This window comes from Salvelinus namaycush, chromosome 2, assembly GCF_016432855.1.
Source record: "Salvelinus namaycush isolate Seneca chromosome 2, SaNama_1.0, whole genome shotgun sequence".
Lineage (NCBI taxonomy): Eukaryota > Metazoa > Chordata > Actinopteri > Salmoniformes > Salmonidae > Salvelinus > Salvelinus namaycush.
This window is the reverse complement of record NC_052308.1, coordinates 39,695,054-39,712,239: the sequence shown is the minus strand read 5'-3', so window position 1 is coordinate 39,712,239 and position 17,186 is coordinate 39,695,054. Positions and strand designations below refer to the sequence as shown.

The 17,186-nt window shown below is 44.2% G+C and overlaps 1 protein-coding gene across 1 annotated transcript in view; it reads right to left on the bottom strand.

Moving 5' to 3' along the window:
* The window catches only part of LOC120021657 (receptor-type tyrosine-protein phosphatase gamma-like), a 276,262-nt gene that overhangs the window by 44,616 nt on the left and 214,460 nt on the right, over window positions 1-17,186 (bottom strand). Inside the window, exons 5-6 of the mRNA XM_038965478.1 lie at window positions 6,476-6,571; window positions 3,935-4,001 (exon numbers count right to left, since the gene is read on the bottom strand). Of these exons, the coding sequence (XP_038821406.1) occupies window positions 3,935-4,001; window positions 6,476-6,571 (163 nt within the window). The remainder of the gene's footprint in view (window positions 1-3,934; window positions 4,002-6,475; window positions 6,572-17,186) is intronic.

Sequence of the window (17,186 nt, the reverse complement as noted above, 5' to 3'; positions counted from 1 at the left end):
CAACATTGCTGCCCTGAATTGAACAGCAACTATCGACAAAGATCAGACGGAAAAATGTGTGATGGACTACTTTCTGGAGGACGATCTTGCCGTGCTGACTCTCTCTGACTCAGAAGATTAAGAAATCCCTCATTTAGGTAAAAACATTTTCATTGAACAAGACAATGTAGAGTCTTCTGATGACAGTTACGGGGAATAAATGACTATCAACAGTGTTGTTGTCACGGAAGAAGTTGATCAAGTTTTGAAATCAGTGGAAGGCCCAGTGGAAGCAGAGTATGATTGCAAATGAGGAGGGAGTCGAAAAGAGAACACAGAAGGCTGTTGTATAAAACATCTGTCTACGGATTACATCTTCAAACTAAGGGCAACCATGGTATCCATGACAGAGAGGGAGAAGCGTTCATCTATGTATACTGGTAAGAGTCTAGATACATTTTCAGATATTATTCCTTTGTAATTTTGTCAGAAAGTCATTTTCATTGCAAGTTAAAACGTACTGTTAGCTAGCTAGCTAATGTTAGCTGGCTGTCTCGCTAGCTAACGTTACGTGTATGATCTGTGTAGTAATTTTATTAGTATCTCAGAAAGCTATTTGCATTGCTAGTTATAGCCTAATGTTAGCTAAATAGCAAACTGAACCTAGTTGGTTAGCTTGAGCTACCTGCAGATTCATGCACGGTTTGTATTGCTAGTAGTGTGGGTTGGCATTATGGTTCATTGTTTAGCTCACTCTGTTTAGCACATGGCCTCACATGTGAATCATTAGAGATGGGTGGGGCTAAGGCTTAAGAGGGTGTGAACGATGCTGAATGGGTGTAGACAAAGAAGAGCTCTCCAGTAAGCGTACCAAAACATTCAACAGCCATTTTCTCAAAAGTGAGGTTACAAGTTTATCAACTTTCAAAGCAGAATTATGTTCCATTATTCCTCAACTGCAGTATATGGTATACAATTTTCTAGCTCTGAGTCTCTACTTTTATCCAATGTAAAAAAATACAAATTTAAATTAAAAATGTTCCTACATAAGTCCGAATTAAGGTGGTGGGTCACATTTAAATGTCGACTGAGATGGGGTTTTTTCTGGGGAAAAACTATTTGTGCCAGATTGAATTGGCTTGTTTGACACATTTGATGTAGGGGTAGTAAGGTAGCTAGGATCTGGAGACAATCTGGCATAGTAAAGTGGAGGCTGAAGACATTCTAGGGTAGTAAAGTGGAGGTTGATGACAATCTGGGGTAGTAAAGTGGAGGTTGATGACAATCTGGGGTAGTAAAGTGGAGGCTGAAGACAATCTGTGGTAGTAACGTGGGAGCTGGAGACAATCCGGGGTAGTCAAGTGGAGGCTGACGACAATCCTGGGTAGTCAAGTGGAGGCTGAAGACAATCCGGGGTAGTAAAGTGGGCGCTTGAGACAATCGGGGTAGTCAAGTGGGAGCTAGAGACAATCTGGGGTAGTAAAGTGGGCGCTGGAGAAATTCTGGAGTAGTCAAGTGGGAGGTAGAGACAATCTGGGGTAGTCAAGTGGGAGGTAGAGACAATCTGGGGTAGTAAAGTGGGAACTGGAGACAATCTGGGGTAGTAAAGTGGGAACTGGAGACAATCTGGGGTAGTAAAGTGGGCGCTGGAGAAATTCTGGGGTAGTAAAGTGGGAACTGGAGACAATCTGGGGTAGTAAAGTGGGAACTGGAGACAATCTGGGGTAGTAAAGTGGGCGCTGGAGAAATTCTGGGGTAGTAAAGTGGGGCCTGCAGACAATCTGGAGTGGCAACAGGACACTACACTTGGGGTTGAGATATAAACCATGTCATCTGGTACGTGGAAGAACCTTCTAACTGTCATGTAGGTTTCTATCGAAGGATGAGGAGGGCGCCTCACTGTGAACTATGGAGCGTGGGTGGGACATGGGACGGAAAGTGGACGTGACTGTACAAAATACTTATCTGAACGGAAGCACCTTTCCGTTCCCGACATCGTGAGCTGCTTCAGTATTCACCGCATCTCTACTACCCGCCTGCCCACAGACAGCACAGCTGTATCATGGCGCTGCCTCAGACCTGCTGATGGATGGATGGCTGAGGCTAACAAGCTAGCGGAAACCCTGCCACCGCCACCCCGCTAGAAGAGAAGACATTAAATGTGCATCCCAAATGGCACCCTATCACCTATGTATTGCACTACCTTTGACCAGAGCCCTATGGGCCGTGGTCAATAGGGCTGTGGTCAAAAGTAGTGCACTACGTAGTGAATAGCGTGCCATTTGGGATGCAACCCTAATTACCCAGCTAGAGGGCCAGGAGCCTCCCTTTGACCATCAAAACAACACCACAACCCAGGCTGACCGGACCCAGCCCTTCCTCCAACAAGGAGGGCCTCTAGATTCAACACAAGTCTGAATGCTCAACACCGAGGGCGGTTTACCGGAGGCCTATTCCTGATCTAAAAACACTTTAATTGGAGATTCTCTACGGAGCATGCTTTTAAATCCTAGGAGTAGGCTTGATCTGTGTTCGGGAGACCATGTGTAGTGACTTGACTGGCCTACCTCACAGAGTAACCACTTCAGACATCTAAATCAAGCGATACCGCCTGCATGCTAGCCCCATTTTTGCCCTGTTCCAGCCATGGCAGATCATCCAGTATAGGGAGTCAGTGTAATGAATGGGAGAGAGACCCAGAAAAGCACGAAGGATACAGTTGTGTGAGATTAATCAGCATGAGTAAAGAGGTCTGCATTTTACGCCTATATGCTCTCAGTTTATTCCGTTCCTCCATTAACACGTCTTCTCTCCGTCTCTGAGTTGACCCACATAAAGAGAACCACGTCAGTAACACATTGTTAAACCAGCCGTATGTGTTGGTACACACAAAGCGTGCGGGCGCACACACACACACACACACAGCTGCATGGCTCAATAGAGCTGTGTGTGTGTGTGTGTGTGTGTGTGTGTGTGTGTGTGTGTGTGTGTGTGTGTGTGTGTGTGTGTGTGTGTGTGTGTGTGTAGATGGACCAAAGTATTATGGACACATGCTAAAGCACATTTAAATGGACAGGTAGAGACACGACATAACGCATGTTTGTAGAGACACCAGTTTCCAACCACACTCCGCTCGCAGCTCACACCAACTCTGATTTCATACAACACGCACTGCAGCTAGGCACATCTGTCTCCCCCTAGCATTAAAGATTAATGGTGCAAGCAAGCGTGCATCTGATGTTTCCGCTGTGAAAGTTCTCTCTGTCTGTGTGTGTGTATGTGAGCAAGCGATGGAGCGTTGACTAATTGAGGCTTAGATGCAATTAACTGTTCCGTCTCTTCTTTGCGGCGCTACACAGAGAAGCAGGGAGCGGTGGTAGCTCACTGTGCTGCCTTCGTCTTGATGCAAGACCGGGCTCAGAGCTTGTGGTCATACTAATTTGGGAATAAAAATTAACACCAAGGTTAAGTATCTTCAAAAGCCTGAACAAACTGATGGATGACCAGACGAGAGGCACGGAATGTCTAAGTCTGGGAGACGTGTGAGGTCTGAAGCAATCACTTCGCATTAACCTCACAAACAACTATGTCCTTGGGAAATCATTTCTCTGTCTCTTTTTTTAGTTGTGTATGTTTCCTGTCGACATTCATTCAATGCTCTTGTACGTGACTGAAAGCCCTCTTTGGTGAAAGCGATGACGCCTAGGTCATCTAGCAATCCGTTAGTGTGTCTGTATATCAATGTTTCCGTGTGACGACTGAGAACCTGGTGCTCTACTGAGGCTCTGTAGTTTAAAGGCTAAGTGAGAAGTGCTATAGAACTACGGCTGCCGAACAACATCACAGTGAGAACGCAGCAAACTGCTGAGAGCAAGAGCGAGATCGAGTGTGTGCGTGCGCACGTGAGTGTGTGTGTGTGTGACAGTAGTAGTGTGAGTGCCAGGGGTTTACTCACCGTGGTGTACGACCCGTTTCAGTCCCTGGATGATGGGCTCTACGGCTGGATTGACTCGCCGCCCCACCTGACGACACCGAACAAGAGACAGGCTCTTTTACAGGACAGCCCAGAACAGCAGTTACAGTACCCACACTCAGTTCAGCGTACTCATAATTTATTACCAATATTCCCAGTGTCCTATTTACGCTTAGCGGGGGGGATAAAACGGTGTTGGGACTCCTCCCTAACTCAGGTCAGTCCAATAAGAGCAAAAGTATCTGAGTGTAAATGAGAGTAAATGTAGCTAAGCATTGAATGTGGAAAATAATATGAACCCCCTTAGCGACCATTCACACAGCCTTAGGGAACCAAAAGCAGCTCCTCCTCATCGATTAAAGATGGTAAACTGGTGTGTGTGTGTGTGTGTGTGTCCTGCTCTGTAAAATGCAATTCAGCAGGATAAATGTGTGCGCGTGCTGATGCTAATTGCTGTAAGCGATAGGCTGTCAGAAACACAGTGGTAGCATTTAGGTCTTCATACACCCAAGGTCCATCACTGTCTATCCACAGACCTACATAGGAACACCTGTGTCCCCATTTCAACCTGCCTGCTTCTCTGATCTGAGAGAGAAAGGACCCTGGCCTAGCCACTCTGTGTCGCTCTGAGTGCTTCAGTAGAGTGCTTCCTAAGTAATAGACCGCATCGTCATAGTAGAACAGGAAATAGAACATCTGACAGACAGAGCGGAGTGAACCTTGATCTAGTCAGTGATTACCGTGGGTGTACGCTGGAGAGTGATAAGCAGAAGTGTTGGTGCTGGGTTAAGCGCACACGTGCAAACAAACAGGGAAAGAAAGTGGAGCTCTCCTCCTTGAGGGTGCTCGGTTGAAGCGTCATCATTTGAGGGTTCATTTAATTGCGGAAATAAAATGTTGTTGGTCCCATGTTTCATGAGCTGAAATAAAAGATCCCAGAAATGTTCATCCCTGTTAGTGAGCATTTCTCCTTTGCCAAGATAATCCATCTACCTGACATGTGTGGCATATCAAGAAGTTGATTACACAGCATGATAATTACACAGGTGCACTTTGTGCAAGGGACAATAAAAGGCCATTCTAAAATGTGCAGTTTTGTCACATAACACAATGCCACAGATGTCTCAAGTTGAGGGAGTGTGCAATTTTGGCATTCTGAGTGCAGGAATGTCCACCAGAGCTGTTGCCCGAGAATTGACTGTTAATTTCTCTACCATAAGCCACCTCTCCAACATCGTTTTAGAGAATTTGTAACCATGCAGACCATGTGTAACCACGCCAGCCCAGGACCTCCACATCCGGCTTCTTCACCTGCGGGATCATCTGAGAGCAGCCACCCGGACAGCTGATGAAACTGTGGTTTGCACAACTGAAGAATTTCTGTACAAACTGTCTGCTCGTCGTCCTCACCAGGGTCTTGACCTGACTCCAGTTCGGCGTCATAACCGACTTCAGTGGGCAAATTGCTCACCTTTGAGGGACACTGGCACACTGGAGAAGTGTGCTCTTCACGGATGAATTCTGATATGGCGTTGGGTGGGCGAGCGGTTTGCTGACGTTGTGAACAGAGTCCCCAATGGTGGTGGTGGGGTTATGGTATGGACAGGCATAAGCTACGGACAACAAACACAATTGCATTGTGTCGATGGCAATTTGAATGCAGATACCGTGACGAGATCCTGAGGGCCATTGTCGTGCCAACAGATGCATATCTGTATTCCCAGTCATGTGAAAGCCATAGATTAGGGACTAATACATTTATTTAAACAGACAAAATTTTTTTTATATGAACTGTAACTCAGTCAAATCTTTGAAATTGTTGCATGTTGCAGTTATATCTTTGTTCAGTATAGAATACCACTAATTGCCCAATAGTTTCTTTTTTAACAAACCAGGTACTAAGATACTTTTCCTTTAGGGAACGAGAAATATTCCTTGATGTTTACAACTGAAAATCAACTGTAGGCCATTTACTATCCTTCAGAAATATTCCTGGAGTGTGAGGCTGGCTGTGCTAGTCTTTAGGGAAGCCTGCGGTACGGTAAGTTAGAACAAAGTGGTGGTTTAAGGGGATAGCGGAAGAGGAACCCCTTGCTCTCTGACACTGTCTGTGCTTGTCTTTCACCGTAATGTCTCCCTGGAGACATCGGTCTGTTTGTCGGACTGCCTGCCTGTCTGTGGCACTGACAGAGAGTCACAGCTCTCAGGAGACGGACAATGTGTGTGTGCGAATGAGTGAGAGAGACACAAAGAAACAGAGAGAGAGACAGAGAAACAGAGAGAGACCGAGAGAGACCGTTATGTATAATAGGGATATGGGAAGTTGGAAGGAAAGAGACGACAAATAATAAAGATATCATGTGCCTCAAGAGAGCCAGCAGCTTTCCAATCAGTGTACTGTTGTTCATATCTCCTAATAAGCACTGTATTCCTGGCCTCTGCCTGTTTCATTGTGTTTGGGAACAACTGAGACCAAGAGAACTCTTCAAACAACAACACAGCCCAAAGCCAGTATTACAGTACCTCAAAAAACACAGCCATCGCAGCAATGATGCGCTTCTCCTTGATGGCCGCACTGAGACTGTCAAAGTCATCTGAGTTGTACAGGTATATCTGCATCTGTGAGCGGAGGGGGAGAGAAAGAGGGGAGAGAGAGAGAGAGAGCAGACAGAACGTTAGAGGTGCACATACAGCCAGAGTCTTAACTGTCTCTTGAGTGACTCTAGCATGTCAGAAGAAATCACAAAACATATTTCCTTTCAGCAGGATGTTTTGCAAATAAAGAGTAGGGATTTTGATGGTCATAGAAGTATTTGTTGAAAATGACTATTTCTTCTCATTTCCCTCTGTCATTCGTTCTCTCACACAAACCAACTGTAAATCACACATCCCAGCCTTAAACTGTAATGCTGTATGCCACTGCACTTACAGTAACATAATCTTCCATCCCAGTGTTGTACTGTATCCTACTGTTCTTACAGTAGCACGGTGAGCAGGGATCCACAGTAGGATTATACTCTTCTCATGCACTAAGATCTAACTGTGGGTCATGCTCTAATGCTTTTAATCACAGCTCCCATATGTGTCGTCTCTGAGGCAAAACATGTAGGCCTATGTGTGTGTGTGTGTGTGTGTGTGTGTGTGTGTGTGTGTGTGTGTGTGTGTGTGTGTGTGTACCACAACGCTGGGAGAGAACAGCACCATTAAAAAAGTTCTAGGCAAGATATAATCAAAACTCAACCAAAGTTTTGAAAACAAACAAACTCCTCACTCAAACTGAATATAAAAGATACCCCCTCATCAAACGGCTGTGGCCGCCGTGTCCCGATCTCACCCTGTTTGTTTGTATCATGACTCCCAACTCGTCTGTTGCTCCCTCCCTCCCTCCCTAGGCTCTCTCTCGAGTCTTTAATCATATGAGTAGGCACTGAGCAATGTTCAGGGTTCTAGATGAACTTGTGGCACTGGTGCTCCCAACTTTTTCAGTTGATGTTACCAGCACATGATTTGGTTGCACCAATTTTTTGCCAGTGCGCACCTATAATGACCTAACCAATCTACCTACGTAGCGGTAATCATTTATTTGAATTCGTAAATCTCTATTGATAAACTGGGTAAATCAAGATGTAGCCTACGCCTATTCACAATACAGGTGAATGTACAGTATATGCAATAGGAGTGTGTGCATGCATTGAGTTATGGCTGATTTCATGGGGCTACCGATGAAAAACAATCTGTTTCCCTTCGATCTGAGACTTATTTTATTGTACTGATCCATAACATTTGCATAGGAGAAGCAATCTCTTCTTTTATAAAAGTGTGCTCTGTCTCCAATGACGTCATTCACAGACACACAGTGAGAGAGACAGAAGAGAATGAATAACGTTTTGTTTTTTTGGTGAAAATCAGCTTTGAAATCAGCATATGGTATTTAGCCTTATGGTTTGCACAAACAAAATACTAAGGTAGTGAATTGATGTTAGCTTCAGCTGTAAGCAAGGAAAGTTAGCCTACAAAGCTGGAAGCTACCGGTTTCTTCTTAAATTGTAAATTGTTCTAGCCTGTAATGGACATTGTTTTATGAACAGTTATTAAGTTGCAACATTTCTACATGCCTTGTTGCATTGTTCAAGTGCATTAACTTCTGTGCAGCATGAGTGGGGAGCTAACATGATGCAGCCCATACTTCCAATGATTGCAGTGGTTCCTCAGGACAGGCTAAAGTCGGCACTGAGTAAGTGGCACAGGCAAGGAGCAGGCGGTCGCGCTACACAGGGACATCGGCTGCGCTGATAGACAGACTTGATCCTCTCTCAATCAGTAGACGACGTGAGACACATTCTTTCAAGGTCTAGTATCGAAAAAGGAACGAAGTTTCGGTATACCAAAATCAAATCAAATCAAATTGTATTGGTCACATACACATGGTTAGCAGATGTTACTGCGAGTGTATCGAAATGCTTGTGCTTCTAGTTACAACAGCGTAGTAATATCTAACAAGTAATCTAACAAATTCACAACGACTACCTTATACACACAAATGTAAAGGGATGAATAAGAGCATGTACATATAAATATATGGATGAGCGATGGCCGTGCGGCATAGGCAAGATGCAGTAGATGGTATAGAATACAGTATACAGTTGAAGTCGGAGGTTTACATACACTTAGGTTGGAGTCATTAAACTCGTTTTTTAACCACTCCACAAATTTCTTGTTCACAAACTATAGTTTTGGCAAGTCGGTTAGGACATCTACCTTGTGCATGAAAAAAACAATTTTTTCCAACTGTTGTTTACAGACAGATTATTTAACTTACAATTCACTGTATCACAATTCCAGTGGGTCAGAAGTTTACATACACTAAGTTGACTGTGCCTTTAAACAGCATGGAAAATTCCAGAAAATTATGGCATGGCTTTAGAAGCTTCTGATAGGCTAGTGTATTTCAAGGCCTACCTTCAAACTCAGTGCCTCTTTGCTTGACATTATGGGAAAATCAAAAGAAATCAGCCAAGACCTCAGAATTTTTTTTTTGACCTCCACAAGTCTGGTTCATCCTTGGGAGCAATTTCCAAACGCCTGAAGGTACCACGTTCATCTGTACAAACAATAGTACGCAACTATAAACACCATGGGACCATGCAGCTGTCATACCACTCAGGAAGGAGATGTGTTCTGTCTCCTAGAGATGAACGTACTTTGGTGCAAATAGTGCAAATCAATCCAAGAACAACAGCAAATTACCTTGTGAAGATGCTGGAGGAAACAGGTACAAAATTATCTATATCCACAGTAAAACCTAAATCGACATAACCTGAAAGGCCGCTCAGCAAGGAAGAAGCCACTGCTCCAAAACCGCCATTAAAAAACCAGACTATGGTTTGCAACTGCACATGGGGACAAAGATTGTACTTTTTGGAGAAATGTCCTCTGGTCTGATGAAACAAAAATAGAACTGTTTGGCCATAATGACCATCGTTATGTTTGGAGGAAAAAGGGGGAGGCTTGCAAGCCAAAGAACACCATCCCAACCTTGAAGCACTGGGGTGGCAGCATCATGTTGTGGGGGTGCTTTGCTGCAGGAGGGACTGGTGCACTTCACAAAATAGATGGCATCATGAGGCAGGGAAATTATGTGGATATATTGAAGCAAAATCTCAAGACATCAGTCAGGAAGTTAAAGCTGGTCAAAAAAGGGTCTTCCAAATGGACAATGACCCCAAGCATACTTACAAAGTTGTGGAAAAATGGCTTAAGGACAACAAAGTCAAGGTATTGGAGTGGCCATCACAAAGCCCTGACCTAAATCCTATAGAAATTGTGTGGGCAGAACTGAAAAAGCGTGTGCATTCAAGGAGGCCTACAAACCTGACTCAGTTACACCAGCTCTGCCAGAACGTTTGGCTAGCCTTCCACAATTTAAAGGCAATGCAATTTAAAGGCAATTTAAAGGCAATGCTACCAAATACTAATTGAGTGTATGTAAACTTCTGACCCACTGGGATTGTGATGAAAGAAATAAAAGCTGAAATAAATCATTCTCTCTACTATTATTCTGACATTTCACATTCTTAAAATAAAGTGGTGATCCTAACTGACCTAAAACAGGGAATTTTTACTGGGATTAAGTGTCAGCAATTGTGAAAAACTGAGTTTAAATGTATTTGGCTAAGGTGTATGTAAACTTCTGACTTCAACTGTATATGATATGGGTAATGTTGGATATGTAGACATTATTAAAGTGGCATTAATTAAAGTGACTACTGATACCTTTAAATGTATTAAAGTGGCCAGAGATTTGAGTCTGTATGTTGGCAGCAGCCACTCTATGTTAGTGATGGCTGTTTAACAGTCTGTTGGCCTTGAGATAGAAGCTGTTTTTCAGTCTCTCTGTCCCAGCTTTGATGCACCTGTACTGACCTCGCCTTCTGGATGATAGCGGGGTGAACAGGCAGTGGCTCGGGTGGTTTTTCCTTGATTATCTTTTTGGCCTTCCTGTGACTACCTGCCCTCCAGGACACCTACAGCACGTAGGTGTCCTGGAGGGCAGGTAGTTTGTCCCCGGTGATGCGTTGTGCAGACCGCACAACCCTCTGGAGAGCCTTGCGGTTGTGGGCGAAGCAGTTGACGTATCAGGCGGTGATACAGCCCGACAGGATGCTCTTGATTGTGCATCTGTAAAAGTTTGTGAGTGTTGTAGGTGACAAGCCGAATTTCTTCAGCCTCCTGAGGTTGAAGAGACGCTGTTGCGCCTTCTTCACCACACTGTCTGTATGAGTGGACAATTTCAGTTTGTCTGTGATGTGTACGCTGAGGAACTTAAAAACTTCCCACCTTCTCCACTACTGTCCTATCAATGTGGATGGGGGGATGCTCCCTCTGCTGTTTCCTGAAGTCCACGATCATCTCATTTGTTTTGTTGATGTTGAGTGAAAGGTTAATTTCCTGACACCTCACTCCGAGGGTCCTCACCTCCTCCCTGTAGGCCGTCTCGTCGTTGTTGGTAATCAAGCCTACCACTCTAGTGTCGTCTGCAAACTTGATGATTGAGTTGGAGGCGTGCATGGCCACGCAGTCATGGGTGAACAGGGAGTACAGGAGAGGGCTGAGAATGCACCCTTGTGGGGCCCCAGTGTTGAGGATCAGCATGGTGGAGATGTTGTTTCCTACCCTCACCACCTGGGGGCGCCCCGTCAGAAAGTCCAGGACCCAGTTGCACAGGACGAGGTTGAGACCTAGGGTCTTGAGCTTAATGACGAGTTTGGAGGGTACTATGGTGTGAACAGCATTCTTACATAGGTATTCCTCTTGTCCAGATGGGATAGGGCAATGTGCAGTGTGATGGCGATTGCGTCGTCTGTGGACCTATTGGGGTGGTAAGCAAATTGGAGTGGGTCTAGGGTGTCAGGTAGGGTGGATGTGATATAATCCTTGACTAGTCTCTCAAAGCACTTCATGATGACAGAAGTGAGTGCTGCGGGGCGATAGTAATTTAGTTCAGTTACCTTAGTTTTCTTGGTGAACAGGAATGGTGGCCATCTTGAAGCATGTAGACACAGCAGACTGGGATAGCGATTGATTATGTCCGTAAACACACCAGCCAGCTGGTCTGTGCTTGTTCTGAGGATGCGGGCTAGGGATGCCATCTGGGCCTGCAGCCTTGCGAGGGTTAACACGTTTAAATGTTTTACTCACGTTGGGGTTACATGGCTGTGACTATAATCGAAGACAATTCTCTTGGTAGGTAATGCGGTCGGCATTTGATTGTAAGGAATTCTAGGTCAGGTGAACAAAAGGACTGGAGTTCCTGTCTGTTGTTATGATTACACCATGAGTCATTAATCATAAGGCATACACCCCCGCCCTTCTTCTTACCAGAGAGATGTTTGTTTCTGTCGGCGTGATGCGTGAAGATACCGGGTGACTGTACCGACTCTGACAACATATCCTGTGTGAGCCATGTTTCCGTGAAACAGAGAATATTCCAATCTCTGATGTCTCTCTGGAAGGCAACTCGTGCCCTAATTTCGTCCACCTTGTGGTCTAGAGATTGGACATTGGCGAGTAATATGCTCGGAAGCAGTGGATGGTGTGCTCGCCTTCTAAGCCTGACCAGTAGGCCCCTCCGTCTGCCTCTCCTGCGACAACCCCGTTGTTTTGGGTCGGCCTCTGGGATAAGATCCCATGTCCAGGGTGGAGGTCTGAACAAAGGATTCGCTTAGGGAAAGACGTATTCCTGGTCGTAATGGTGGTAAGTTGACATCGCTTTTATATCCAATAGTTCTTCCCGGCTGTATGTAATAACATTTGAGATTTTCTGGGCTAACAATGTAAGAAATAATACATGAAAAAAACAAATTACTGCATAGCTTCAGAAGGACCTGAAGCGAGGCGTCCATCTCTGTCGGCGCCATGTCTAACCATTCAACACTTAAAGGAAAAATCCATCCAAAAACGATATCTTGGTATTTGTTTCATTAGTCCATTGTTGATATAGTCCCAAATGTTTTGCATGTCAGCAATCAAGCGTTCGAGATATATAACATTCACAATATGGGAATACAATAGTATGATGCATTTTGCATCATATGATGCTGCGTTTTGCATCATATAATGCTAAATCCATCATACCAGCTGTATTTCTGTATTTTTTAAGTTATATATCTGGAAAACTTGATTGCTGACATGCAAAACATTTTGGGAATATATCAATACATTTTTTTCACTGGCACCCTGCGACCAATTAAAATTTGGTGTCGCACTGCCAAGACAAAGGGTTGCAAAAGCGAGTGTTTTGGTTGCAGTTTGAAACCTGCTTGTTGCTCCTCTCTTCCAGGAATAATTGGATGAATCAGCCATCAGACAGCCATGAACATTATCTACTGGGACAGTAGATAATGCTCAGGAATGGTCCTCTGTCTGGAGCATTAATACACACACAAGGCTTTGTGAATTATACATAAGCTATTGCACGTCATTAAAATAAGTTTGTTTGCCACAGACGCAAACAAATGTGTCCTCATGGTTTGGATCAAGTTCATAGGATCTGGTTGAGGCAAGACTTCCTTCGCAAGACGTACAGCTACACTCGTCAGTCGCGTGAGACTAGATATAGGGCTTCCTCCAATGAGGTTGAACCTGGTTAACACCTCACCGTGTCCGCTGCGGATCAAACCTACAGTGGCAAGAAAAAGTATGTGAACCCTTTGGAATTACCTGGATTTCTGCATAAATTGGTTATAATATTTTATCTGATCTTTGTTTAAGTCACAACAATAGACAAACACAGTGTGCTTAAACTAATAACACACAAATTATTGTATTTTTCTTGTCTATATAATTGAATATATAATTTAAACTTTCACAGTGTAGGTTGGAAAAAGTATGTGAACCACTAGGCTAATGACTTCTCCTAAAGCTTATTGGAGTCAGGAGTCAGCTACCCTGGAGTCCAATCAATGAGACGAGATTGGAGATGTTGGTTAGGGCTGCCCTGCCCTATAAAAAACACTCACAAAATGTGAGTTTGCTATTCACAAGAAGCATTGCCTGATGTGAACCATGCCTTGAACAAAAGAGATCTCAGAAGATCTAATATTAAGAATTGTTGACTTGCATAAAGCTGGAACGGGGTTACAAAAGTATCTCTAAAAGCCATGATGTTCATCAGTCCACGGTAAGACAAATTGTCTACAAATGGAGATAGTTCAGCACTGTTGCTACTCTCCCAAGGAGTGGCCGTCCTGCAAAGATGACTGCAAGAGCACAGCGCAGAATGCTCAATGAGGGTAAGAAGTGTCAGCTAAAGACTTACAGAAATCTCTGGAACATTCTAACATCTCTGTTGACGAGTCTACGATTCGTAAAACACTAAACAAGAATGGTGTTCATGGGAGGACACCACAGAAGAAGCCACTGTTGTCCAAAAAAAACATTGCTGCACGCAAAAGAGCACCTGGATTTTCCACAGCGCTACTGGCAAAATAATCTGTGGACAGATTAAACTAAAATTGTGTTGTTTTGAAGGAACACACAACACTATGTGTGGAGAAAAAAAGGCACAGCACACCAACGGCAAAACCTCAACCTCACTGTAAAGTATGGTGGAGGGAGCATCATGGTTTGGGACTGCTTTGCTGCCTCAGGGCCTGGACAGCTTGCTATCATTGAAGGAAAAATGAATTCCCAAGTTTATCAAGACATTTTGCAGGAGAATAAGGCTATCCGTCCGCCAATCGAAGCTCAACAGAAGTTGGGTGATGTAACAGAACAACGACCCAAAACACAGAAGTAAATCAACAACAGAATGGCAACAACAGAAGAAAATACACCTTCTGGAATGGACCAGTCAGAGTCCTGACCTCAACCCGATTGAGATGCTGTGGCATGACCTCAAGAGAGCGGTTCACACCAGACATCCCAATAATATTGCTGAACTGAAACAGTTTTGTAAAGAGGAATGGTCCAAAATTCCTCCTGACCATTGTACAGGTCTGATCCGCAGCTACAGAAAACGTTTGGTTGAGGTTATTGCTGCAAAGAGGAGGGTCAACCAATCATTAAATCAAAGGGTTCACAAACTTTTGCCACCCTGCACTGTGAATGTTTACAAGGTGTGTTCAATAAAGACATGAAAGCTTATAATTGTTTGTGTGTTATTAGTGTAAGCAGACTGTGCTTATCTATTGTTGTGACTTAGATGAAGATCAGATCAAATTTTATGACAAATTTATTCAGAAATCCAGGTAATTCCAAAGGGTTCACATACTTGTTCTTGCCACTGTATATTATAGATATTACATTATATTGTACTCTGCTTGTCTTCACACTATACCTAGCTTAACAACTCAATACAAGCTAAGCTCAACCATCAATATCCTAGTGAAGCACCAGCCAGACTACATGCAACAGGACACTCAAACAATTCCCTAGACAACCAAGGTTGCTGTTGATGACAGATTGCATTGCGCAGAAAATAAAAAACAGTACATCCTTTAACACATATAACAGGTACTAAGGCAAGTGGTCCAACCCAGCCAATTAAATGTAATCCCTTTCCTCAAGAGTTCCTTTAACTGCAGTCCTTAATGGCGCCTATTTGTTGTCTGTCTGAAAAGCTAGCAGGGCAATGGCTATCTATCACACACTAATGTTATACATATACACAGACACACCGTGCACGCACACGCAGGTGGACACACAAACACACACACACTCAAACCGAGCAAAGCAATGGCCATCCATCAGCATTCAAATGTTATTAGCTACATTAGCTTAGTTGCTTTAGCCCCCCAGGCTTCATTCCTTCACCCACTGACACACGCACACACACACACACACACACACACACACACACACTCCTGTCAAGGGCGCACTTAGAGCAAACCTGATGCTCAATTATCAAATACTTTCATAGCGATAAAAATGGCATCAACCTTAACAGATGTAGCTATATAAAATGGCATCAACCTTAACAGATGTAGCTATATAAAATGGCATCAACCTTAACAGATGTAGCTATATAAAATGGCATCAACCTTAACAGATGTAGCTATATAAAATGGCATCAACCTTAACAGATGTAGCTATATAAAATGGCATCAACCTTAACAGATGTAGCTATATAAAATGGCATCAACCTTAACAGATGTAGCTATATAAAATGGCATCAACCTTAACAGATGTAGCTATATAAAATGGCGCCGTCCCGAATGGACGCCGTTTTGCAAACTCTGACCCAGCTTTGCTATTTTTTTATTTTTTATTCTCAAAATGTATCAACTATCATTTCTTACAACCGACATCAGTTTTGAACATCAGTTCGGCAGTTCCTTACCTCAATTCGGGCGTCAACTTAGACTCATCTGCCCTGGGCTCTTACTGTAATTCCGACCCAATTTTCAGGCTACCCAAGAGGAATTGCTGACATTACAGAAGCAAGGCAAGGGGGGGGCCTGGCGAGATTAAGGCGAAGGGAGAACCGGCCACCTCTTCCCTCCATTCTATTGGCCTACGTTCAGAAACATGATAATAAGATGGATGACCTCGTGGATTTGCTACCAACGGCACTGTTGAAAATGCTATATTCTCTGCTCTTCTGAAACATGGCCTCTTCATCAACAACAACTGGTGTGCTGACTCGAGCGTGGTGGAAGTGTTGACCCATTGCTCACCCGTCTTGGAATACCTGATGGTCAAATGCTCACCCTTTCACCTCCCGAGGGAGTTTTCAGCTGTTATTGTGATGGTTGTATACATAACAAGCTGGCACTTAACAAACTATATGAGAGTATAACCAAGGAGGAAAACGTACAGTATATCCAGAGGCTGCTTTTCTGGTTGCTAGCGGTTTTAATTCTGCGTCATTAAGACATGCGATGCCCAACTTCCATCAACACATCTCCCTCACCACTAGGGGCGATAAAGTCCTAAACCACTGTTTATTCTACCCACAAACAAGCATAAAAGGCCTTCCCTCGTCTGCCATTCAGGCAAATCAGATCATGACTTTGCACTCCTGCTTCTTTTTTACCAGCAGAAGCTCAAACAGGAATGGCCCGTGACTCGCTCCATTGAGAATTGGTCTCCAGAATCAGAGATGATGCTACAGGACTGCTTCACTAGCGCTGATTGGAATATGTTTCGGCACTCCGCCGATAACATCGACGAGCTAACCACGTCCGTCACCAGCTTCATTAGGAGCATTTCCTAGGAAATGCATCTGCGATGTTTTCCCCACAGTTAAGGTTCGCTGCTTCCCCAATCGAAAGCCCCGGATTAGCACTGAGGTTGGCGCTAAACTAAAGGACAGGGCTACCGCACACAGGGCTATCGCAGACAATCCTGATGCTATGACTGAGGACAGAAACAAATACAAGAAGTCCCGCTATGACCTCCACAGAGTCATGAAACGAGCAAAAGGACAATATAGGAATAAGGTGGAATCATATTACTCAGGCTCCGACGGCTGCCAAGTGTGGCAGGGGCTACAGTCTATTACGGATTACAAAGGAAGACCCAGCCGTGATCTTCCCAACGATGCTTCTCCACCAGATGAACTCGATGCATTTCAGGAACACTTTGACAAGAACAACATCGTGCCGGGTGTGTGGGCCACCACCGCCCCCCAGAAGATTGGGTGATCTCGCTCGCCGAGGTCGACGTGGGTAAAGACTATTTAGGTCAATACCCGCAAGGCCCGATGGTATTCCAAGGCGTGTTCTCAGAGCAG